Source organism: Crocuta crocuta, unplaced genomic scaffold (genome assembly GCF_008692635.1).
Source record: "Crocuta crocuta isolate KB4526 unplaced genomic scaffold, BGI_CrCroc_1.0 scaffold41, whole genome shotgun sequence".
Taxonomy (NCBI): Eukaryota; Metazoa; Chordata; class Mammalia; order Carnivora; family Hyaenidae; genus Crocuta; species Crocuta crocuta.
In genome coordinates this window covers 5,293,416-5,319,757 of record NW_027529428.1, presented here as the reverse complement: position 1 = coordinate 5,319,757, position 26,342 = coordinate 5,293,416, and the positions used below count along the sequence as shown (strand labels likewise).

At 43.4% G+C, this 26,342-nt stretch overlaps 1 protein-coding gene across 4 annotated transcripts in view; it reads left to right on the top strand.

The window, feature by feature from the left end:
• The window catches only part of PCSK5 (proprotein convertase subtilisin/kexin type 5), a 462,552-nt gene that overhangs the window by 182,254 nt on the left and 253,956 nt on the right, over positions 1-26,342 (top strand). For all 4 annotated transcript variants that reach the window (XM_077759370.1, XM_077759369.1, XM_077759368.1 and 1 more), the window contains exons 8-9: positions 14,722-14,934; positions 25,811-25,911. In XM_077759370.1, the coding sequence (XP_077615496.1) occupies positions 14,722-14,934; positions 25,811-25,911 (314 nt within the window). The remainder of the gene's footprint in view (positions 1-14,721; positions 14,935-25,810; positions 25,912-26,342) is intronic.

Here is a 26,342-nt window from a genome sequence, read left to right as displayed (position 1 = left end):
AGCACACAATACCAAACCTTGTGTTGAGCCTCATTGCACTGCAGGCCTTTTTTCTGCCCCATCCAGGTTATTACACTGTAATCATATTTGGTGAATTTTTACATTCATCAGCAGGCATCTCGTGCACCAACAACTTTTCACAATTTCCCGACAAGGATATTTAATAATACCCTGTAGAAAATAGGCAACAACAACAAAAAAAAATGGAGTTGAATCTTTTCCCTTTTTTTCATACTTAGAAAACCCTATATTCAGATTACCAGAACTTCCCTTATTATTTTACTCTGAAAATCATGGCTTGAGCCCCCATTGCATCCCATGCACTGGTTTGGCATTAACCTTAGTCTTTTATCTGGAGAAATCCTGTCGCTCGGTGTAGATATTGTAGGAACATAGGTTATAGAGTTTAGTTTACCGTACTATCTACAAGGATACTTTCGATTCCAGATCCTTTCTCTTTGAGCTTTTCAGGCTTTGGGATTATCGATTAAAGCATTGCAGTGTATTTATAATGGAACCAGTGGTCAAGGGTGGGGAACAAAGTTAGGTGAAATCCAGATCATTGGCCCGGAATCTCCCTGTTGGAACTGTGACCTTCATCGTCTCCTCATTCTGTTCTACTCCGGCGTCCAGATGGAAACCAGGATGTTTTCTGAACATCTGTTAGCACATGCCTGGCTGTTGAGTTTCTTATGACATCTCTGATTAATGTACCCTCTTCCCATCCTCAGTTTCCTTTTGCGATTTACCAATTGTACACCTGATTGGATATTTGGAATATTCGCTGAAAATGCAAGGTTGCCTCACAATCACACATTGTCTTTTGTATACACATCCGTGCACATATACACATTTCTCCTCCCTTAAATTAAAGGCATATGTTCACCAGAAGGGGAGAGAAGAGGTATAATGAGCTTGTATAATAAACGCAGTAATAATAATCATAATAAAATTAATGGATTCCACTTGGGAAGAATATATTTTTATCTGATATACATCCAGCTTTAGCAGGCGTGGTACCAGTTTGCATTTTAATAAATGACAGACTGCTGTTAAATTAGTTGGCAAACATTATAAAACTTTGCAATGATATATGGGTAGGAAAGATAGACAGGGGAGTTTATTTAATATTGGCTCCACTTAATCAAAATTGATTCTAACTGGGATTTGTTTTAAAAGTCCTCCATCAGTATTTAACTGTATCCTGGTGTAACTCTGTGCCTTTAGAGCTTTAACAAAGCTAAGAAGTGAGTTGCCAAATGGGCTCAACATACCATTTTCTATTTGGGAAACAAAGAATTGTTTGTCTTTTTAGATACATACGTGGTTTCACATTCTACAGTCTTCACAAAGTTATCTGTTATCTGAGCATCCGATTTAGATTACTATATTGCTGTGAGCTGTCATGCATTTAATGAGCACAGATTTATCCTAGACTTGTACAAGTGCAAATGTCAAATTTATTATCTTTTTTTTAGTGTTAGAGATTCATTTTTAACTCCGTGAGGAGTTTATACTATTCCGTTCTAACTTTCTCTGTTCTATTTATGGATTAACTAGGTATCAGTAATAATCCTTTTTTTCTCTTTGTTCTATTTGTAGTGACATACTGAGGAGGGCATGAGGTCCTTATTGCAGAAGTCATTCCAGTATAGTCTGGATGTCCCTATTTATAGAGAAAATACAAAATCATACAGGGATTGTATTGGGTCAAGTTAAGGTTCATACCAATCCTGAATTTCTGTGATTCAGAACATACATTTAAGAAAGGCAATGGCAGTTTTCTTTAGCACAACGTGGCAGTAACCAGGATAAAAAGAAGTGCGCTGTGAAATAAACAAGGATAAATTGAACTGAGTCGCTACTATCAAATGATTTTGAAGTAGATCCGTCTTCTATAGCAGATTTTGTTCACTTAACCTGAGCCTACAGTTCTCTTGAAGATGAAAACCATCAAACTTCATATTCAGGATTGTAAACATCATGATTAGTATGTATTTTGATAGAACTTGGGTTAAGCATGAGGCCGATCTCCATAGGACCTCAGCAGGTTATAGATTGGGACACTAAGTCTTAGCAAACTAGGCAGTCGGATCATTAAGAAGCATGAGTGTGACTCTGATTTGGTCTGTCTTCTTGCACACCCGTGCTCTTCACCACCATGCTGTGTGAACCCACTCCCATCAAGTGCATCACATGGGCCCGTCTATGCACCTTCAGCCCTCTGTCAACGGTAGCTGTAATCATGGTCAGGGAAGTGAACACTACCCCAGGTACCTCTCTCTTCTCTAAAGTCCTGGGAACCATCTTCTGGGCAAACTGACTCGGCATATTCTGAACCTCACTGTATTGTCTCTTTCTCTTCATCCCTGGAAAGTACCGACCTTGACAACACAGAGACCTGGGTTGGAATGTTTGTTTCTCTCCAGTGTTTTGACCCAGAACAAGTTACTGTGTTATCAGAACTTTTGCTTCCTTAAGAAAACAAGGTGATAATACCCACTTTATGGAGTCGGCATGAAGACTGCCTGAGATCTCACATATGCTGTGCTCACACCTATGTCTGGTCTTCTCCTCAGCAGAAGGACCCCTTTGATGCATCTCGAAGGACCCCGGAGTATCCACCACGGGGTCTTGTAAATTATATAAGCTTAGTATCAGCTGTAATTTTTTTCAGAAGAGCGATTTGCTTTCATTGAAATCGGGATTGTGTTTATGGGAAGAAACTGTAGAGGGCTGATTTCCCCCCTTTCAGAAATGTTACGGGCTGCTCCGCAAAAGATCAAGGTTGTTAATTTCGTGGAGTGGAGGCCTGTGACGTTCAAACTGTATGGTAGGCTTTAGAGAGGAACAGCTTGCTTGCTCTGTCAGAGTTGAGCTGAGAGCTGGGACCAGCCCACCATGGTGAGCCATTCTGTAACTAATGTAGAGAAGAGTCTAAACGTTTCATTATCTCTGGGATATCCCTCTGTCCTTCTTTCCAAACGCCTTTCCAAACATTTACAGTAAATCCCTTTCATACTCCTGTTGGTAGTAAATGTTTTTACTCTCCGTGAAAGGAATCTTTCAAATTTTCCTCCTTTGATAGCAATTTAAAGGTGTCGTATCTTTCTGGGCAGTTTCATAATCGGTAATTCATGGTGATATTGACAATGTCCTTCTCTGTTTCATAAACCTGTCTCTCCTGAGACAATCCTGAACATGATTTTGCCTTTGCTCTGGGATGATCCAAGATGTAGAAACTTTTCTCATGTATGTCTGCTTTTCCTCTCCAAAATAGGAATGCTGGGATGGTGGGTGTACCCAGAATGGCTAGGTTGGTATTGTTAATTTCAGGGAGCATATATGTATTTTTTTTTAGCTGCTTGCAATGAGGAACTGAGAAACCTAATTTGTTTGAGCTTGGGCAGGGCTCAAAACTTGGAGGCTGTGGGAGTGACCAGAAGTAAACAATAACCTGAGTTTGCTGAGAGTTCGGTGAGTCAGACGAGGAAGACGAGGTCCGAGAAAAACTGAGAGGATTGACCAATATAAATTGACTACAGAGAGAGCATTAAAAGTAGATAATTAGGAGTCCTTGGATGACTCAGTCAGTGAAGCACCCAACTCTTGATTTCAGCTCAGGTCAGATTCTCATGGATTTGTGAATTCAAACCCCGCCCTGGGCTCCTCCCACTGACGGTGCAGAGCCTACTTGGGATTTGCGCTCTCGCTCTCGCGCGCTCGCTCTCTCTCTCTCTCTCTCTCTCCCCCCCCTTCCCCTGCTCTCTCTCCCTCAAAATAAACAAATATACTTTAAAAAAAGGCAGAGAATTATTTGGAAGTTGTTGATTTGGCAGATAAGATAGCGCAGGAGGAGAAAGCTTTTTTGTATTTTTGTTTAGTCCAGTCCACTGTTGTCAACCAGGTTTCCCTAAACCGTGTTGTTACGCACTTTTAGGAACACGCAGTGGGGATCAGCACTTCAGTCGAGATGGGAACGTACCCATATGGTTCTAGCTCTGCCGCTAATTGGGTCTGCCAGCTTCATTTCCTTAGTTTCCTGATGGAGGAACTGAAAACGTCAACTTCCGAAGGTCTCTGTGTCTGGTTTTAAGTAATATCCATAGCATGTTATTCAGCTCCACATTTTCATACTCATTATGAAGTTCCTAAATGTACGGAACGTCTAAAGGTTAACGGGAATAGAATCCTTTGCTTGAAAGCATATTTATTTCCATTCGTAAACACACCTGGTTTTAGTTCCTCCTAGATGTTCCTCTACCTTTTCTCCATGGAAGACTGATTTTCTTCTTCCAGTTATGCTTTACAAGTAAACAAAGTGAAAGAAATCTACGGTGTCGGAATACTGTTGTTGTGAGCCAAGTCTCGCGTCATGGTGCACTTTGGTGATAAGTGTGAGAAGCCGTATTTTGTGTACAAACCCTCGGTGTCCGCCCTTCTGATGAATAGCAGCCCTATGATGCGATTGGTTTTCCCAAGCCTTTAGTAGGCTGATGTTCTACTGAATTTATATTCTGGCAGATATGGTGGGTAAGCAAGTCATTTTTTTTTCCTTTTTCTATTCGGACAGTAAATATAAAAGTAGCTTTTTATCAGGAACCTTGAGACTGGGGGACTTCTGGATTTGCAGAATTGATTAATTACTCTTTTTTTTTCTTAATATGATTTACTGTCAAGTTGGCTAACATAGTGTGTACAGTATTGCTCTTGGTCTGGGGGCTAGATTCCCATGGTTCATCAATTATATACAGTACCCAGTGCTCGTCCCAACAAGTGCCCTCCTCCATGCCCATCACCCTTCTTCCCCTCTCCCCCACCCCTCCATCAACTGTCAGTTTGCTCTCTGTATTTAAGAGTCTTTTATGGTTTGCCTTCCTCCCTCTCTGTTTGTAACTATTCTTTCCCCTTCCCTTCCCCCACGGTCTTCTGTTAAGTTTCTCAAGATCCACGTGAGTGAAAGCATACAATATCTCTCCTCTTCTGACTGACTTATTTCACTCAGCATAATACCTTTCAGTTCCATTCATATTGCCTCAAATGGCAGTACTTCATTCTTTCTCGTTGCCAAGTCGTATTCCATTGTATGCATTATTCTTTACGCTAGTTTTGGCCATTTATTCCAAATGTCCTTTTAGGAAACTGAGCTAATGTCACTTTTAGGTTCCCCAAATTGAGTGAGTGCTCCTCACGCCAGGAGTAGAACATGAACAATGTTGTGAAAAGACCCCAAATGTAGGTTATAAGTATAAACGTGTTTATCATTTCACCAGAAATGCTTGGGACTATTGTCACCAATAGTTGATTCCATAATCATAAACCAGGTTCTCTCTTCCTTTATAAAGAGAAGTTGGCTGCATTTGGTAAGCTTGGGAAGGATGTAAATGGATTTTCTTTTGTGTGCAGTAAAATTAATAGGATCACCAATAACTGCGTCTCACATTTTCAGTATATTATTAAGAAGTCAACAGAACATTAAAAAAAATGCTTAACATACACGGCTTAGTCACTGTATACACAGCAAATCAGGATAGAGAAAGCCTGATGGGGGGCAGACAAGATGTGTGAGGTTGAGATGGAGGGACAAGAGAATGAAGTCCTACCACGCAAAGAATGGTGGGAAGGCAAAAATGGGAAGAGCTAGCTTACTGTTCACCAAGCCTTCTTTGCCTCGCTTTTAGCAGTTTAAAAGAAAGAACCACATTTGCTTTCAATCATCACACTTGATGGACAGGGTAAGTAGCATAGAGTAAGAACGGTGAAGACACTCCCATGGAGTGTTTTTTGTAGGTCAGTCTGTGGAACTTTCAATAGGCCTTCCTCAAATTCGATTTAGGGCTACAAGGCAGCTGTGGTTGTAGACACTCTAAAGCAGGTATGGAAAGATTAAGAACAGCAGTGGACGCGGGGCTGGAGCCAAAGGAAAACTGGACCTCAGCAGGTGTTGGTGGAGGACACGTTAGCTTGTCGGCTCTCTGTTCAAATCATCTTTGGAAAGCGTTGTTAAGCATATTCAACCCTATAATTTTTATTTGGAAACAAGTAGAAATAGTGAGCTGTTGGTTGCATTCAGATTACCAAATAAATCATAATTAATGGCAATTTGGTTTTTAAATACTTACGGTCATTCTTCTGTATCACTTAATAACTCTTAGAGCACAGTAAGTATGGGCGGCTCAGTCAGTTAAGCGTCTGACTTCAGCTCAGGTCATGAGTTCAAGCCCCATGTCAGGCTCTGTGCTGACAGCTCGGAGCCTAGAACCTGCCTCAGATTCTGCATCTCCGCATCTCCCTTTCTCTCTCTCTGCCTCTCTCCCACTTGCTCTCTCTCTCTCCCTCTCAAAAATAAATAAGCTTTGAAAACAAAAGTTTAATAATTAAACATTCTGAGAGCCAAAGTAGAATCAAGTGAAACCTGTATACTCTTTACATCAGGCACTGTGAGTCCTGGATTAAGTAGATAGTAAAAATCTGGGTTGCACGTGCTTATTTTCTGGGTGAGGGAAGACACACAGTAGCAGCCCGACAAAGTTAGCACTTTGGCACAGGGTTGTTTCAGACAAAGCAGCACTTAACGTCCAGATCCCTAACCCTCAGGGGACACATTTCTGTTGACTCTTTAAGAACATCTCATTATCTGTCTTACTCGGTTCTCTTATGTTTGGTGTGGAGTGGCCCACGTTATTGTCTGGGTCCAGATCAGTTGCAGATACAGCTGACCCTTGATCAACCTGAAGATGAGGGACTCTGACCCCCCCATGCAATCCAAAATCCATACATAACTTTAGACTCCCCCAGAACCTACTGCTTGACTGGAAGTCTTAACCATTAACACAGTCGATTAACACCTATTTTGTATGTTACATGTATTATATGCTGTCTTCTTACAATAAAGTAAGCTAGAGGAACAATGTTACTAAGAAAAGTCATAAGGAAGAGAAGGTATATTTACACTTCTGTATTGTATTTATTTAAAAACAAATCACATGTGAGTGGATCTGTGCACTTCAAAACTGTGTTGTTCAAGGGTCAGCTGTGATTAATTTTCCCATCCTAATCCCAATCTTGCCTTAATGAACCGATTGAAGAAACAAGGCAGAGGCTTTAGTCTTTCGCAAAGACATCTTAATTGAAATCCACACCATGACTGCATTCTCTTGGTGCATTCCCAAAGAAGATTCTGTGACACTAGGATTCGCCACAGTTGTCCCCAAGACATTAGGACCTGTGTGACCACCTGCTCCTTCTTTGTTCTCTATGGATTGTACTTCTTGGCTTACCTCTTAGGTCACCTTTAAGAAGCTTCCGTTTTCATGGGAGTCTCTCTCCTCCTAACGATCATGACTCAGAGGGTTCTCAGCTATGGCTGTAACAAGCACTGTATATTATAGAATTCCGGGACAGTTTGTGTGAGCACCACAGATACCTTCCTCAAGGGCACGGTGGACATTTCGCCTTGACCTTAGGTTTCCAGAACAAGCCTATTTCTGTCAGTGAACCTGCTTCATTAGGAACAAGACTGATTTTGTTAAAAAGATGATTGATTTCATTTAAAAAAAAAAAAAAGCAGTTCTTTCCTCATATCTCAGCTACCCAATAGTTGTGAGTATCCTTGTCTTGGCCCAACCTCTTCTGGCCCGAAGCCCCTTTCCCCATGGTCCCAATATGGAAGAACTTCCGTGGAGGGCGGGGGGCGCTCTTTTCTTCCTAAGGGCAGAGTGGGGAGGACTTTGGGAACCGGCCATGCAGGCTACGCTTGGAAGACACTGCAGATAAAGGAGAGTGCCTCATCCTAAACATCGTGCGTTCTGTTGTCCTGTCCGTTCAGATTGACACATACAGATAACGTGCATTCTGATCACTTTTGTTGGGACCTCTGTTCTCTGCCTCTACCACATCCCCGTTATCGATGGTGCGCCTGTTACTTAGTGGTACTCGGTTTCCAAATCTGTAAATTACATATCTCACTAAATGGTATTGCTCTGAATTGACTAATATTTGTGAAAGCACGAGCACAGTGTCCAGCCACACACACACACACACACACACACACACACACACACACTTATATATATATAGTATGTGGACGTTGCTGGTCACTTATTCGTTCCCCTTGAAGAATACTTTCTAAATGATGTGGGAAAAGAAAGTAATATTAAAATGCCCATTAAAAATTTATTATTAAAACAATAATAAAATCTAACTGTATTGGCTAGAAAAGAATCACACCATTTTAAAGAAAGAAATTTGGTACCATCACACTGGCTAGCTTTTAAAACCTGGCTTGGAGTATAGGATTTAATTGGTAATGCAACATAAAGTAGCCTTTTCTGACCTCCTGAACCACAAGAAAATCCAGGCCCCTGCTAGCCTCTGCTAATAAAATTACGGGGTATTATAAATTGATTTTTGTAGGGCATACATGAGACAGAACACATGCGCAATTAAATACACGATGAAAAACAATAGAGTTTGGTCTCATGGGTCGCATGTAGATTTCACAAAACATTTTGAGTTTTTTAACTTAGCGCTCTTTTTTAACTTGGCACTCTGTTATAGTGGAGGATGTTTTATTTTTTTTCTTTCTTCATCCAAAATCATATTTAAATGTGACCAGTTTGAATCATAGTACTTTACCAAACTAGACAATATCATTTCCTACACGTTGGGGAAATACGTTGTCTCAAAATTCTCTGTATACTCTTCTGCACACCTTCCCTTCCCCCTACATCTCACACTTAAAACTTAATTCTTAAAATTACTCTGAGGTTTTGGAGAAATGGCCAGCTCTTCTTTTACCACATATGTTTTGGTTTTCTGACGATTGGGCGCTGATGAAATGTGCCATGCATCTGTAGTAAATAAGTCTTTGAATTGCTAATTATTTCACAGGAACCCCGTAGATCTTTCACATAGATCTGTGTGGCAAGGTCAGCCCACAGATTTCATGTTTATTGCTGGTACTTTATTCATAAACCATACTCAACCATACTCATGTGCGTAAAAGTCACAAGGCCTCTTGGATGGTGTGGCATCAACATCTCTTTGTTCTGTCACCTCCATGGGGGGCATGCCACCCTTTATCGCCTCCTCTCACGTTGGATTCATCAGCTCAGGCTGCCACACCGGAAAACCACAGAGTGGGGCGCTTACCACCAGAAATGTATTTTCTTGAAGTCTGGAGGCTAGAAATCTGAGTAAGGTGTGAGTAGAGTTGGGTTCTGGTGACACCTCCCTCTGTGGCTTCCAGGGAGCCTTCACACAGCCGGTCCTCTGTGCACATGCTCTTTTCTTATAAGGACACTCGTCCTATCAGATGAACGTGCTACCATTATGACCTCATTTATTCTTGATTGATAATTGCTTTATATATATTTTTAATGCTTTTATTTTATTTCTGAGAGAGAGAGACAGCATGAGCAGAAAAGGGTCAGAGACAGAGGGAGACACAGAATCCGAAACAGGCTCCAGGCTCTGAGCTGTCAGCACAGAGCCCAACGCAGGGCTTGAACCCACAATCCGTGAAATCATGACCTGAGCTGAAGTTGGACGCTTAACCAACTGAGCCACCCAGGTGCCCCGATTGATTACTGCTTTAAAGACCTTATCTTTAAATACAGTCATATTAGGGAGTTAAGGCATCAGCATATGGATTTGAAGGGGAGAGGACACAACTCACTCCATAAGGCACCTTAGGGACAACAGCAGATGTCTCCCATTAGATTCTCCAGTTCCCATCTCCCCTTCTCTCCACAAGCTCCATGCTCAGGGATACTGACCCCTATGGGCTCCCAGGTCCTTCGGCTTCTGGTGGGGGTGAGTCAGTAGGATACACTGGCAAGAAGTGGGAGAAAAGGAGAAAGAGACTGGGGTCTCAGTACATGCTCCCTTGGCCCCTCCGTGCAGGGCCAACATGGGTTAGTATGTCCCCTGATGAGTTTTCAGCGTCTCTTAGCCCCTCTCTTTCCAATTCCAGTGACCCATACTCCTCAGCTTCCTTCCATCCTGAACGGGCTGGGGGGGGGCGGGGTCTATTGGCCTCCTACTGTCCTTTGAGGCTTCCCTTCACCATGCCCAACTGCAAAATAATTCCTTCACATTCTGTTTGAGGGAAGGGTGTCACCTCTGTCTGGAAGGAACACTTCCAGACCAGCGGCTACTCACTGTTCTATCGACCCAGAGGATCTCCAAAGGACTCCGCAATACCATCCTCGCTCCTTCACAGGGTCCCACCTCTGGATGCTGCCATAATAGAATGACCTGTGGTCCTACTTCTAAGGGAGCCCTGATCAGGTTGCGATTTCTGGGCGAGTTTTGGATCTGAACCTATGTCCTTCCCCACCAGAATGCTCAGGACCATGTACGGATCCTTTCTTTGTCATTTTAGACCTGCTACCAAGTCCGGACAGGACATGGAGGCTGGTCTGCTCTTTTGTTGTAATGTCAATCCTCAGTGAAGACACTGGAGATTTGGCTAAGAAAACAATACAGCAAACACTAGCCTTCGCTTTGCCCAAAAGAAGATTATAGTTAAGGGTTAAGGGCACAGGCTTTCAGTCCATTTGGGTTTCAAATTCTGGCTCTGGCATTCGTGAGCATTTCTGAGCCCTAGTTTGACCATCTGTAAAATGGTGATAGAGACTTGAATTGTACAGAATGTTTGTACAATGCTTGGTGCATAGTAAGTTTCCATAAATGTTGGCCTCTGTTGTTTCTAGTACACAGTGAATCTTCTGTGCGTAAAACCCCTCTTGATCATAAAATAAAAATTATCGCTTAAGAACTGGCCCTGTGAGGAGCACCTGGGTGGTATAGTCAGCTGAGTGTCCAACTCTTGGTTTCTGCTCAGGTCATGATCTTATAGTCCGTGGGTTCAATCCCCACATCGGGCTCTGTGCTGATGACATGGAGCTTGCTTGGGATTCTGTCTCTCCTTCTCTCTGTCCCTCCCCCGCTTGTGCTTGCGCTCTCGTGCTCTCTCTCTCTCTCTCTCTCTCTCTCTCTCTCAAAAATAAGTAAATAAACTTAAAAAAAAATCAGCCCTGTGTTTTCCCTCTTAATGTGGAAAAGATTAAGAGGGAAATAAGTGTGCTTGTTTCTGTTTATAAAAATGATACATGGTCATGGAGGATGGTGTGAGAAAGCAAATAAAAATCTTTCCTAATCTTACCAAACAGAGTAAGTTCTGTGACATTGTCACTTTATGGTAGCTTTATGCATATAACTTTATAAACATGAACTTCTCTCCACGTGCACACACATGTGCACACAGAAATGCATTGTNATCCAACTTCGGCTCAGGTTATGATCTTATGGTTCATGAGTTCAAGCCCTGCATGGGGCTCTGTGCTGACAGCTCGGGGCCTGGAACCTGCTTTGCTTTCTGTGTCTACACCTCTCTGTCTTCTCCTCCTCTGCTTGTGCTCTTTTTCTCTCCCCAAAATAGATAAATAAGCATTGTTTAAAAAGTAAAGTCAAGTACGTTTTTCAAGATCTTTCCATTGCATTTTATACACAGGCACATAGTCGTAATTTTATATAGGCATACAAATGTGATTGTGCTATACGTGCTTTTTCATAGTTTTGTGCTTCTTAGTCTATTATTGGCTACAGTGGTATTTAAACCAAGAATGTTTTGGCATTACATCATGTGTTCTGTTGACCTGTCAGATAAAGCTCCAGTGTTATCATGCTTTTTGCCAGGAACACAGCCTCTCAGTAATAGAGAGGGCATATGTCGATGATGAATTTGACCCTTCCTTCTCTGGCTGTGATGTTCTGTCTCTGAGGTGAGGAGATAGGTCAGTCACCGGAGTTTCTCAACCTGGCCATCCACACCAGAGTGGATGTGGAGTGAGGAGTAATTCCTTCTAGAGATTTAGAAAGCATTCAACAAAATCCTTAGTTTACGATGGCTTCTTGATTTTTGCATGCTTCTGTACATTTTGTGATTATTTTGTTGGGAAACCGAAAGATGATAAACCAGACCCAGCTGTCTTGTGGCAGTAACATCCAGAACTTTCTCCCCCTCTCTCTTTGTGAATACTTCCCATTCCTGTCTGATCATTTTGCATTTTTCCACATTGCAGGGCAAAAAGAAATCTATGTTCAGGTCAGTCAAGTCGTGTCATGAATATTCTGTTCTTTGAGGTTTCAAGGTCACAGACAGTTTGTCAAGGATATTTCAAATTCTCCATCGTCTCTCTTTCCTTGGCTCTTTTACCAGAAATTCCAACATAGCACAAAATAGCAGCCCAAATACTTTCCCTCCACCTGAGACCATAAACACCAGGGCCTCGAAGCAAGAAAGCGGTTCAGCCTTCACTAGCTATGTGGCTTCAGCTACCACTGTCTCATTACCAACGATAGATTTTGGCCACGTGTCCGCCAGTGTGACTTCGGGGTTTAAAAAGGTAGAATTTCTGAGGGATTCCACTCTGTTCAGAAATCTGCTCTTCCCTTTGGCTTCTTTCTCTCTTTTCTTCTGAAGATGATCTCTTAGAGAACCAAATGGTCATTATGCTTTAGTACATGTATGTTCTCCTTTGCTTCTTCTCTTTAATTTCTTCACAACCTTTGGAAAATCTTCAAGAATGTGCCAAGTTTTGGCCTAAAGAATGTAACTTCGTCTCCTAGCCTTGTAAGAAAAAATTCATGGATCTGGTTGACAAAAGGTATCCACAATCAAATATGTTTGGAAAAAACATCAGATTGTCGTCCCCCGCCCCCTTAGAGTTTTGGGATGAACGATCACTCACTACATTCTGCAGTAGGAGAGCCTGCTTAATTTTGCTTAACGTAGACTTTCCAAACATACCTAATCATAGAATTCATTTATTCCTGGGAGCATCCATCAACATCCTTCATAATTAACGCCCATGCCATACATAGGGGAGGCACAGCTCTGGAAGGCACATAGTCCCCAATTCTGCTACTCACCAGCAATGTGATCCAGTCGCAGAATAAATACATAACCTCTTCACCCCTCATATTGATCGGATGTCAACTGAGGGAGCGTAAAAGCGCCCATTTTGTGTGGAGGAAGATTTATCGCACTGTTGGAGGTCTGTGGTAATTACGACTAACAGTATTCCAACTCTGGGATCATGCTGTCTGGGTTCCAATTTTGTCCTTCCACTTCCTGACCTTGGGAGCATTTCTGAAGTTCTGTAACTCAATTCTTCATCTATACAATGGAAACAAAGATTGTACCATTCCCACAGCGTTGTTGGAAGACTTTGGTCTGATTCATGCAAGACGATTATAATTTTGCCTGGTCCATGGTGGCCGCCTACTTGAACGTGAGCCCTCTTATTGTAATCACTGGTGCTCTATGACTGTGTCACGTGAAATGGATTATTTTATTTATTTTAATTAAAATCCAAGTTAGTTAACATATAGTGTAATAATGGTTTCAGGAATAGAATTTAGTGATTCATCACTTATATACAACACCCAGTGTTCATCTTAACAAGTGTCCTCCTTAATGCCCGTAGCCCATTTAGCCCATCCCCCAACCCAACACCTCTCCAGCAACCCTCAGTTTCTTCTCTGTATTTAAGAGTCTCTTAGGGTTTGTCTCCCTCTCTGTATTTACCTTATTTTTCCTTTCCTTCCCCTATGTTCATCTGTTTTGTATCTTAAATTCCACATATGAGTGAGATCATAACAATATTTATCTTTCTCTGACTTATTTTGCTTAGCATAATACATTCTAGTCCCATCCATGTTGTCACAGATGGCAATAATTCATTCTTTTTGGTCCCTGAGTAATATTCCATTGTACGCATACACCACATCTTTATTCATTCATCAGTCGATGGACATTAGGGCTCTTTCCATAATTTGGCTATTGTTGATAGTGCTGCTATACACATTGGAGTGCATGTGCTCCTTTGAATCAGCATTTCTGTGTCCTTTGTATAAATACCTAATAGCGCAATTGCTGGGTCATAGTATAACTCTATTGTTAATTTTCTGAGGAACCTCCATACTGTTTTCCAGAGTGACTGCACCAGTTTGCATTCTGAAAGGGACTGTGTTAGGTTTTTTTATTGGGATGTAATTGACCTATAACATTATATTAGTTTCAAATATACAAAATAATGCTTTGATATTTGTATATATTGTAAAATGAACACCACAGTGAGTCTAGTTAAGATCCATCACCATGCATAGCTATACATTTTTTTTTTCTAGTGATGAGAACTTTCAAGATCTGCCCTCTTAGGGGGCACCTGAGTGGCTCAGTCGCTTAAGCGTCCGACTGGCTCAGGTCATGATCTTACAGTTCGTGAGTTTGAACCCCATATCAGGTTCTGTGCTGACAGCTTGGAGCCTGAAGCCTGCTTCATATTCTGTGTGTGTGTGTGTGTGTGTGTGTGTCTCTCTCTCTCTGCTCCCCCCCAACCCATGCTCACTCTCTCTCAAGAATAAACATTAAAATAAAAAAAATAATAATCTACTGTCTTAGCAACTTTCAAATAAGCAATACAGGATTATTATCCATAGTCACCAGGCTGTATGTTACGTACAGATTGTTTTAGTTTCCAAAAGCAACCCCTCTCACCTCGAAAAACAGCTTAAGTCCAGCATGTTATTAAAAGAGCATCACTGCCCTCCTGTAAATGCTCGATGAGGCCCTGTTGGTTTTGATCTTCTCTCCATTGAGCACCTGTGATCTGTGTTTTCCATCATTTAACTTTTTCTGTTTGTGAACAGGGGCGGAGAGGCCTTGGCTCTGTTTTTGTCTGGGCCTCGGGGAACGGTGGAAGGAGCAAAGACCACTGTTCTTGCGACGGCTACACCAACAGCATCTACACCATCTCCATCAGCAGCACCGCCGAGAGTGGGAAGAAGCCCTGGTACCTGGAAGAGTGTTCATCCACGTTGGCCACCACCTACAGCAGCGGAGAGTCCTACGATAAGAAAATAGTATGTGCATTTGCATGTCACGATTGGCTCATTTATCTTCCAGTATGAAACACAAAGGAAGAACTATAAGCTTATACGCAAAAATAGTATGTGGAAATAGACACGTAATACACGGAAGTTAGTTGCTGACTCACTACAGGTATTTGTAAGTGTTGTCACTCTGTTACCAATTCACTGAACGTGCTTCTCTGGGCCATTATATACCAGCATTTGATGTGGTCTTAGACATGAGTAAGCCTTAGTTTTATTGAAGACAAATGAATGGTCCACATTGCCCTTGCGAGTTAGTGGCAGAGAAGAGACTAGTTCTGACTCTCAGCCTACTTCCTTTATCCCTCTTGGAAACTTACCTTCAGCGCTCCGGTTTCAAAGTGGGTCTGACTAATTCACTGTGAGCTAAACCTATCAAAAGGTGCTTTTCTATTGCTACTGAGGCACCAACTCGCCTGAATGAAAAGCACGGGAGTCCCACGTGATCGCCTGCTTACCCACATGCCCTGCTCTCCGTGAAGACAGAGACCTGATTGAGAGTGCAGGTTGCAGGACCAGGCTGCATGGGTTTTGTTCGCTGTTGAACTATTTACCAGAGCTGGGTAATGCTAGACATATTACTTAATTTATCTGCCTCAAGAGCCTCACCCGTAAAACGTGGGCAATTAATATTGCATGGTTTGTGGCGTTATTACAAAGACGGTATAGAAGGAAATAAAAAGGGCTCTGCATACCCCTTGACCCACTGATGCTCAAGGAAAGTCTGACTTTTGGGGTGCCCAGCACCGTGCCTCTGGTTCTACATTTCAAACACCTTTGCATTTTGCTCTTTTCTTGATCATAGGTTTATAAACTGCCTCAGGATTTGTCTTTCTAAAGTGAATCTAAGCCGCTTTACTTGACATTTTTTAGTATTTAGCTAAGACCCTGCACTCGAGTCTTGTAGATTCATGCAAATTTGGGTCGCCTCTGACTTTTACACACGGAGGAAATACAGGTGATAGGACAGTACTCCCTTCTGGTCATTCTTCATCCACATCCATTTGGGTCCTCCTGATTATTCTGGTTATTCTATAATTTTCATGCGTGATTTCTCCCTACCTTCTTTACTTACATTTTTCTGATTGATTTAAATAAAAATTGCCTACCCCTATACATATCCCATCTGCCCCTAGCTTTCCCTAATTCCTCCACAGTAACTGGATTAAGAAATATGTGCATGAATCCACCTTGAAGTGCCTCCATCATTCATCAGTAAACATTACCCTACAATACAAAGTAAAATCTAAAAGAAGGAAATACAGAGATGACAAGTTTCGCAGCTTCCTGGCTTTCTTAATGGGAAAGTGATGTTCCGTGATGTTTTACCTTCATTATGAAAGTGTTATAATCTAGGAGTGCCTCTTTTGCTCTTGTATTTGCTTATCTCTCAGAACTCACGGTCAAGGTCCACTAAAACTAAATGGCATCCGTCAGTTCTGCACCATAAAAATCCTGATGGAACTCTCTGGAATAAGCGTTCTCTTTCCATGGCTCTCGAGTGTGAAGGCAAAGTTGCCATTGCTTCAAAGCAAATATGCCTGTCTACTCCTGTTTTTTCTTGTGGGATGATTGCTGTGGAGAGGGTACCATGAAGTTCCATAAATGTCTTCGAGAAGAAAGGGTTTTCTGCGTCCTGGATGGGAGAAGGCAATATGGACAGACCTCGAAATCTCTGTGTGAGATTGACTCCGTAGACTTGACCTTCCTGGGCCCTCATCATGCTGTGATGCTGTGGTAGATGCTATGACCGTCCCCCTCTCCCGCCCCCAATGACAGGCCATCATTTAGAATTCTCCCAGGGATGGACAGAATGATCCATTCACTGGATGGAGTCGTTCAGTCATAGACTGCACTTTCTCTGTAACTGCTGCTTCTGACACCAAACCTTCACTGACTCATTTTATATATGTCACCTATTTGTTTCTAACTTTCATTTAATCTCTTCCTCCTATTTTCATAGCAGCAATTGATTAGTAATTCTTCTCCACCCCATTGTTAGAATATCTTTATTTTGCCTGAATCTGCAGATTACCATAAACTGGAGAAGACATTTGGGAGCTGCTTCGAGTTAATCTCTAGCTTTAGACACCTCACTCAGTGGCTCAGTGACCCTCACAGAGCCTTGGTTTCCCCATGTGTAGAACGGAGGCAAAACCCTCAACAGCCTCGTTGATTTTCAGTGAAGAGGAGATGCTGCATGAAAGGTACTCACGCCGCGCCGGTGCACTCACTGAGCCACTCACTCCATAAGTGGCTGGTACCGTTGTTGCCTAAGTCACCGTAGCTTTCTGCGTCCCGGGGGGCTAGGCTGCCATTTTTCCAGCCGTCGTTAATAGGGGTGCTTGTGATGCCTCCATTTTCTCCAATCTACACAACATTGCAATCTGTACCACCCACTCCGTAAAGAAAGGTGCTTTGATCGTGAACACGTTAACAGTTTGAACATGAGCGCAGCTGGCAACATTGGCCGTTTATGGTCCAGCTGACCCCTTCTCCTTCTAGATGTCAGAATGACAAATAATCCTGGGATGCACCTGGGACCTTTTCTTTACCAGGCTTTGCACCAAATGTCTGTGGTCCCTCGGATATGCCCGCTTTCCGTCAGTGGCATTGTGTTCGAGTGTCGCAGGCATGGTGGTGTCTGACCCCCTTTGCTCTGGCACTCTCCTCCCTGGGCCACTCATCTCCTTGTGCCAGTTGCGGCTTCTTCAGGAGAGCACCGTTGTCATTTCTTGTTTGTAGAGCACCTCTGTGTGTTGAACCAGGCAGACGCTGAGGATTCAGGAGACAGGAAGGATCTCTCTGCTTCTGGACAAGCACTTCTGTTAAATACATCTTACGTGTCCCCAACAGAATGTTTTGGCAAGCGGGAGAACCTTGCCCTGGGTTTCCAAACAGCCAGATCTTGGTCCCTTGGTTTCCTGTCACTACTGTTAGGACACTTGCGGACCTTGGTGTCCCATTCATGCTTTAATCGCTTCCGATCAGTAATGGCCTTGTATCTTATTACAGCAAGTGAAGCATCCAAAATATCAAGATGACTACGATAAGAAGGTGCCCTGTAAGCTAAATAGAAATCAGTTGAAATGACTGGGTATTAGTCGATAATCTGGCTTTATCGACTGATATGTTTTTATTAACACTATTGCGTATACCTTATTTTGTGTCGTATATGTAATAACATTCACAGTTACAGTACCATGCCACAAGTATGGCATTGTTTCTTCTTCTCATTGGTGCCATTTATATATTTAGAATATATAGGTATCCATTATTTTCCTTCTCATTGATGCCATTCTATATATTTAGAATATCTATTGTTTTTCACTATCAGTGGATTTATCTTGCTTTTCATGCCGTAAGACCTCATAATCTCCTAAGATAATCAGTCCTCCTCCAAAAACCTAACGCCCTTTGCCAATCTGAGTTGCTAGTCCCCTGTGTCAGCACTGAGCTCGTCCAGAATATGCCTTTTGTGTGACGCTCAAGCCAGGGCTCTCGCCCTTGTCACAAGTGTCCTCTGTTAAGGCACCATATGGCCACATAGCACTTCATTTGTGTCACTTCTCAAATTTCATCCCAGGGAGGATTTTTCTTGTTCCCCTCCCCCACTCGCTTCTATCTTGTTCACTTTTCTTCCTCATGTCCTTAGAGCTACTTAATATATTACACATTTTCTTACTGACTGCCTGTTTTGCAGTAGATTGGAAACTACGTGAGGTCAAAGATTGTGTCTTGTTCCTTCCCAGAGCCCGAGTTTAGTGCGTGCATAAATCACTCTCAGACCCTGGGAAGGATGGCAGTGTCACAGATTGTTTATATAGCCACAGGAAGGCAGGGAGATGCTCTGTTTCTTTAAGAAAAACTCCCTCTAGGGGCGCCTGGGTGGCTTAGTCGGTTAAGCNTCCCCCAAAAAAAAAAAAAAAAAAAAAAAAAAAAACATTAAAAAAAAAAAACTCCCTCTAGTAGGTTGATGGAAGGCAATAATAATAATTTGGCAATAATGTATTTTGCATATGAAAATGCTCTGCGATAAAGGTGTACATACAAGCTTTCTTAGCGCCAAAGAGCATCAGAGATCCCGTCTAAAACTCTTCACTGCCTCCTGAAATTTCTCCCTAAGTTCTGGTTTGGAAATAAAGCTGCTCTCTCTCCCCAGTCCCTCCCATCATTAAATTATCTCCTTCTTTTGGGACGAGTTCAACCTTTGCCCTTCTTCCTCTGGTCATTTGTCTTAGAGATTGGAATATGGTGGTGATCCGATTCCTCCTGGGAGGCGTCTGCTGAGCCAAGGGTTAGAGTATATACGCTCTGCTCAGCCCATCCTCATGTCATGTTATTTATTTGTGTTCAAAACTAACTTGCTGGGTGGCTCAGTCGGTTGAGCGTCTGACTTCGGCTCAGGTCATGATCTCGTGGTTCGTGGATTCAGGCCCTCCGTCAGGCTCTGTGCTGACAGGTAGCTCAGAGCCTGGAGCCTGTCTTCGGATTCCGTGTCTCCCTCTCTCTCTGACCCTCCCCAGCTCATGCCGTATCTCTCCTTCTATCTCTCAACTTGCCACCCAGGGTATCTCAGGGTTGGACTGAGTGACCCATTCCACGTGGAGGAATTTTCTTATTACTCCTAATGTTTCTAAGCAGCTACACATTTTCCCTTCTCACAGAAACATCCTGCTCCCCTCCCCTGCCCCCCAAATCATTATTCAGGTGCAGCCACCATTCACAATGGGGTTGATTTCTATCATCTCTCTGTTTCTTCTTTTGGCTTGAGAAATGCCATTCTTTCTCAGGCAGATGACTAGCAAATCCAGATGTGTTTGGTTTGTTTGGAAGTCTGATACATAGTCTCTTGAGAATGTTAAACAGAGGAGAGGAAATTTGCTCCTAAAAAGTCCTGATTTCGATGGCGGCCGGAAGGAGAATGTCTATACCCACTTGCCGACCTGGGCTGGCTCTCAAGGCCAGTTCTGCTGCCATGGCTGGTGGTGGTCTAGAAGGGCCACCTTGGCTCTCACGGATGACAATACCGCGTAGCTCGGCTTTCTCTTTTGCTAACATTTCAGGATTTAACGTCACCATTTACCCAGCTCTGTAGTAGCTGCGACATGTCCTTAGGCACGTTGGTGTCTCTGAGCCTTCATTTCCTTAGTTGATCGTGTATCTTGCGTGCAGACTTCCTGTGGGTTTCAGTGTAGCCGTATGCACGCACGCAGGCGTGCACACTCAGAAACACCTATTGCGTGTCCTCTCCCTTGTTGCAAGCTGCTTGAGGTGGTGGTTTTAGAAGCAGTCCAGCCTGTGGTAACAACAGTAGTTGTGAAGAATAGCTGTACTTTAGCCCCTCGGTTATGGATACACATATACACACATAATTTTCGTAGGTTGCTTATACATTTATGTGAGTTTTTATTTGGAGAGTCGACAAAAAAGCAACCTTGAAGTCTCCCCCTAACGGGGGAGTTTAAAGTAGAGGAAAAAACGAGTATAAGGGAGCCTGATGTTAGTCATTCAACTCGGCCAAGAAATACTGTGCTTCCGCTCTCTACCTAGAACCAAGCTGTACATTTGGGAGACGCAAAAGATGACCTCAGATGGCGTCTTCCTCCAGCGTCAGCAACCTCACATTTGTAAGCAGAGCCTCACATCTGCACTTCCATTAACAGATTCCTCGAGCAACACAGGACTGGGATTTCGTGCAGGCTTGTCAGTCATGATTGAATTTTATACCAGACTTCGGTGAACACGGAAAACATTAATTGGTCCTCAATTCCCTTTGATTTTGCCGTGCTTAATAAATCAGCTCCTTTTTTTGATTCATTGACACATTGAAGATATATTTTCTCCCTTTATCCCCCCATAGCTGTGTCTGAAACAGCTTTCCTGGCACATTCCTCATCTAAATCCAAATCCACACCAGACACAAATTCTACCTCACAGACAGTAGAATCATCTCGTGTTTTAAAAATATCTGTTCCGTTGCTCTTTTACCAGATAGGAGGCAATATGGCATCTTCAAAATAAAACACGTCACGAGATATCAGGGAGATAGAAACTCTGAACTCTTCAGGGCTGCTATTAAGGCTTGTCACTCATGGCCAAAGTCAATCAGAACTGAGATTCCCCGGAGAATTTCCTCAACGGGCTGGAATAAAAGATCCAATCAGCCCAACTAATGAAATGTGAAATCATAGGAAACAAGAGCTGAGGATGAGAAAAAGTCATGGTTCTGCTCAGAGGACATGTGACTGGGCCTGAGCAACCCCCAGCCCTTCGCACCAAATAAAGATGACATCCCTCACTTGGCGGAGTCCAACACGCCATCTGCTACGCATCCTCGAGACAGGCCGCACATCCGATTTGCCGATCGGGACAGCTTTGATCTGGCTCGAGGCCTGGTGTCATCTCCTGTTTGCCTCACTCTGACGGACAGAAAGGATACTTTCTTGAGCAATCAGAGAGGCTCTATGGAGGAAAATGCTGTTTCTGATTTGGGTTAGTGACCCAAGAGAATTTGGAGTGTGCGTGAAGGGCCATTGGGACCGAAACCAAATTCTGAGACCGTTTTTAAAATGGGCTCCAACCTGGAAGAGCCTTATTTTTCCGTTGTCACACACAGAACCTCTGGGCTCCGTGCGCCATGATGTGGCCGACTGTTCCCTGAAACTCTTCTTCTTTTTTTTTTTTTTTTTTAATGTTTTATTTATTTCTAGGAGAGAGAGAGAGACAGTGTGAGCAGGGGAGGGTCAGAGAGAGAGGGAGTCACAGACTGAAACAGGCTCCAGGCTCTGAGCTGGCAGTCAGCACAGAGCCCGACGCGGGGCTCGAACCCACGAACTGCGAGATCATGACCTAAGCGAAAGTCGGACGCTTAACCGACTAAGCCACCCAGGCGCCCCGAAACTCTTCTTTTAAATGACACTGTCAGACCCTGCGTGCGTGTGTTGTGATTAATGGGGTTCCTGCATGTGGTTCCAGTTTTCGGGACATCATTTTTCTTCACGATTGCATGTTCCTTGGTGGTCTTTTGCCTTCCCTTTCTAAAGACAGACATAAAAACTCCCTGATACTGCAGCTTCTCTTAATGATGAAACCCCTGCCTCAGATCTTGCCGGTAATTTACACCTAAATATTTCCACCACTGACAGTAACTTCCTCTTGAAATGACCCAGCTGGAATTTCCCACTTCCAGCGGGATGAGAAGGCGCGAGGCTGTTTTTGTTTCTTTTCTCTCCATTCCTTTTACCCTTCCCCCTCCCCGTCACCTCCCTGCTCCGCCCCTCTTCACCCCCTCTCACCACTCAAGCTTCATTTAGTTAAGGTGATTGCAAAACATAAAGAAATGAAAGCACAATGCCGATTTGGAATCGCAGACGCTTGCCCATATTAAGAGCATTTAACGTTTGGTTGGTGTTTGCGTAGAAAAGTACGGAGCAGTTTTTAGCGTAAGTGTGCGACCTGTATGTCCATACCTGGTAACCGTAGGGGGATGAGGCATATTCCTATGACAGCCCTGACATCGTCAAGTTTTTATTGTTCACGTTTGAGGTTTGCCGGAGATGGGTATTTATCTGACCGAAAAACATTACACACACTTGGAGTGTTTATTCTGGATTTGTTTCTGTACAGCTGAGGAAGACGCAAGATGAGCCAAGTGAGAAGACATTGTGAAAAATCTTGAATCCAGGCACAAGTCATTGAAAAAAAAGAAAACTTGGCAAAGGGGTGTGACCTTGAAAAATAGGTGAAATGAAAAGAATACAGGCAGGGCCATCTCTCAACAACGGACTATCTGGAGATTCAGAAACACACTGCTCCCAAGTCCTTATGCCTTGACTTAGTGACCGGGTGTTTGGAAAATGAGGCTGCAAATTTACCCACAATTTCAAATGAATTCGAAATACCTTTGCAGAGCACTTGGGTGGCTCAGTCGGTTAAGTGCCGGACTTCTCATAGTTCATGGGTTTGAGCCCCATGTCAGGCTCTGTGTTGACAGCTCAGAGCCTGGAGCCTGCTTCATATTGTGTCTCCCTCTCTCTCTGCCCCTCCCCTGTGCGCCTCTCTCTCTCTCTCTCTCTAAAACAAATAAACATTTAAAAAAATTAGAAGTACCATTACAGTGATCCAGCAGCCCCACTTCTGCTTATACATTCAAAAGAATTGAAAACAGTATTGTGAGGAGATATTTGCATCCCCACGTTTACAATAGCCAAGAGGTAGAAGCCACCCAGATGTCCACTGATGGATGGATGAATAAAGAAAATACGGTAAATACATGCAATGAACTATTATGCAGCCTAAAAAGAAGGAAATCCTGCAATATACTACAACATGGGTGAGACTTGAGGGTGTTATTCTTAGTGAAATAAGCCAGTCACCCACACACAAAAAGACAAATTCTATAGAATTACATTTATGTGAGGTACCTGGAATGGTCAAACTCATAGAAACAGAGAGTAGGATGGTGGTTACCACAGGCTTGGGGGAGGGGAGAATGGGGGGTTGTTTCATAGGTGGAGTTTTATTCATTCAAGTTAAAAACCATTCTCGAGATCTGGCATACAGCAGTGTGCATATAATTAACAACACCGGCCACTTAAAAGTTGTCAAAAGGGTAAATTTGTGTTATGTGTCTTTTACCCCAACAAAAAGCCAAAGAAAAATACATTTGCAAGCCAACAGTTGGGGGCACCTGCGTGGCTCAGTCAGTTTAGCACCCGACTCTTGGTTCTAGTTCAGATCATGATCTCACAGTTCTTGAGTTCGAGCCCCAAGTCGTGCTCTGTGCTGTCGGCATGGAGCCTGCTTGGGATTTTCTGTCTCCCTCTCTCTCTGCCCCTTTCCCACTTGCACACACTCTCTCTCTCTCAAAATAAGTAAATAACCCTTTTTTAAAAATAATGAAGTCAGCAATTAAAAATTCAGAAAGTTTCTGATGCAGAAGTGGGCACGGGCTCCATTTACCCAAATATCTTGCAAGCAGCCGCTGTGGAGGTTTGGAAGGTTGCTGGGTAATCAAGTCTGTGAATCAGGAGACAAGCTCTCCTGCTGGCCAGATACACTGTCAGGGCTCCAGACCTTTGTTCGGGAAAAGAGGGTAAAGCTCGCCTCCTCTCTTCCACCGCCACATCTCTATGGCTCTCTGTATTTCTGTTCACTCTGCCACTTTTGTGTATCAGTGCCTGTCTGGTGTGGATCATCTGGTGACACTAAAAGTGTCAAGAGAAACAAAGAAAAGACCTTGAGAACGATGACCCTGTATGAAACTTAGTTCAGCCAGCGTGTCAGTCTCGATCCATACCAGATAATTAAATAGTCCACACACACATCCTCACGGGACCCTGAGGAAATATTTAGGGGAGGGCTCATTTGTAAGGAATTCCACAGCGCTTTCTTCCTGTGAGGATCAAATTTCTTTCCAGAGCAGCCAATCGACACCCTTCTCGGGAAGAGTATCCTTTAGATACTCTTTATCCAAGAGTTTTCAGCTGCCTTTATCCCCCTGCTATACCTTTCTGATGATCTTTCACCTCAGTGTTCCTATCTGCAAAATAGGGGCAATACCCTTGTCTTGATGCCAAAAGAGGGTTAACCCTTGCCTTCCAATAACTACCAGGAGACCGCGAGCTCGTCCCATGAGCCTCATGCATTCCCAGCAGGAGCAGTATGAGCCCCAAGGAGGCAAAAGTGGATGCTTGTGGGGAAGCAAGGATTTTTTTATAGCTTAGACATTTCAGTGGTCTGCAGAACGTTTATCTCCTAGTGTTTAACTTGTCTCGTTACGGAGAATCTCAGTTTAACTGTTTTTCCCCTTAGTGAAACGACCCCGAAACAAAGGTTGGGGAACCCTGCTCTTGCTGGTGGGCATGTTATTCATCCACAGCCGAAGTGAGCTGGATTCAAACCAAGAGGAGAAAATGATCTAGTTCTCACATTCCGATGGAAGAAAATGGACAAATGGCTAATCTCCTTCTGTAACACGCCAACAGGCACTTAGCACTGTCATCTCCCATCAAACGCACTGGGTTCAAGCGTGTTTTTTGTATTCACGTTAAATCATTGAGGAGGTCTTACACCAGTGTTCCCTGTAGGGCAGAGCATGCCGCAAAATCTGCAGCTCAGGGCACCTGGGTGGCTCAGTCCATGGAGCGTTTGACTTCAGCTCAGGTCATGGTCTCTCGGCTCATGGGTTTGAGCCCATCATCAGGCTCTGTGCTGACAGCTCAGAGCCTGGAGCCTGCTGCAGATTCTCTCTCTCTCTCTCTCTCTCTCTCTCTCTCTCTCTCTCTCTCTCTGTCCTCCCCCACTCATAGTCTGTTAGTCTGTTAAAAATAAATAAACATTAAAAAAATTTAAAAAACAAACCCTGAAGCTCTCCCAAAGTATCAGTTCTGAGAGGCCAGGAGTCAGAACGTGTGCTTTTAAGCTACCAATGCCTAACTCAGTGTCTGGTTGTCGGTTCAACATATCTGATTATGAAAACTGTTGGGGTAATGGAAGAACTTTAGTGTTAAGGAGAGCTGGGTCTGGGGTGAGGCAAGCAAGGGTTTGGGGGTAAAATGTAAGGGGCCATTTGCATACCCCCTGCATTCCGAGCCAAAGACTCCCCGCAGTCCTGACCCTGGTTTTAACTGAAGTGGAGTCCAATTTCCCAACACGTCCCTTTGCGAAGTTGACTTCTGCAGGAGAGTCTCTGGAAGCAATGTGGTCAGGAGTTGCAGGGACAAGGCATTTAAAACAACCGCTTCAACACCCCTCCATTCCACTTTCATGAGTAAATTTCTTTCTACTTGCATGTGCCTCACGTTGACCCTAGCTCCCTACCTTTCTCCTTTCTGTCTTCTAGATCACCACCGATCTGAGGCAGCGCTGCACAGACAACCACACCGGGACGTCGGCCTCGGCCCCCATGGCTGCGGGCATCATCGCGCTCGCCCTGGAAGCCAAGTAAGCCTTTATCTTCCTATGTCTCCGCTGGCGACAGCCTCTCATCTCAAGGACAACTTACCCAGTCCCTACTATACGATCCCCAGCTCAACAACCCAGAATAGAATCTTCCAAATGCCACCTTCCAAACTTCAAAGACAAGGGTTTTAAAAAGAATTTTTCCCCTATGTTAAGAAAAGAATGTAAATTTGGAGGGGGGGGGTGTTATATTCTTAAAAAATCAAAGTGTGTAATTATTGTGGAGTCATAGCGCAGGCACGCCCTTTGCTTCCAGTTCTCTTGCCTTGTTGAGGTTTTTATTCTAGTCTGGGAAGTTTCCTCAGAACGGTCAGGTGCCGTTTCCCTGCAGACCAGCCAGGGAGCTCGCATTCCATGACCATAGCGCTCCCTTTGGGGGACAGAATATGTCAAGGTCATAGGACAGAAGCTCA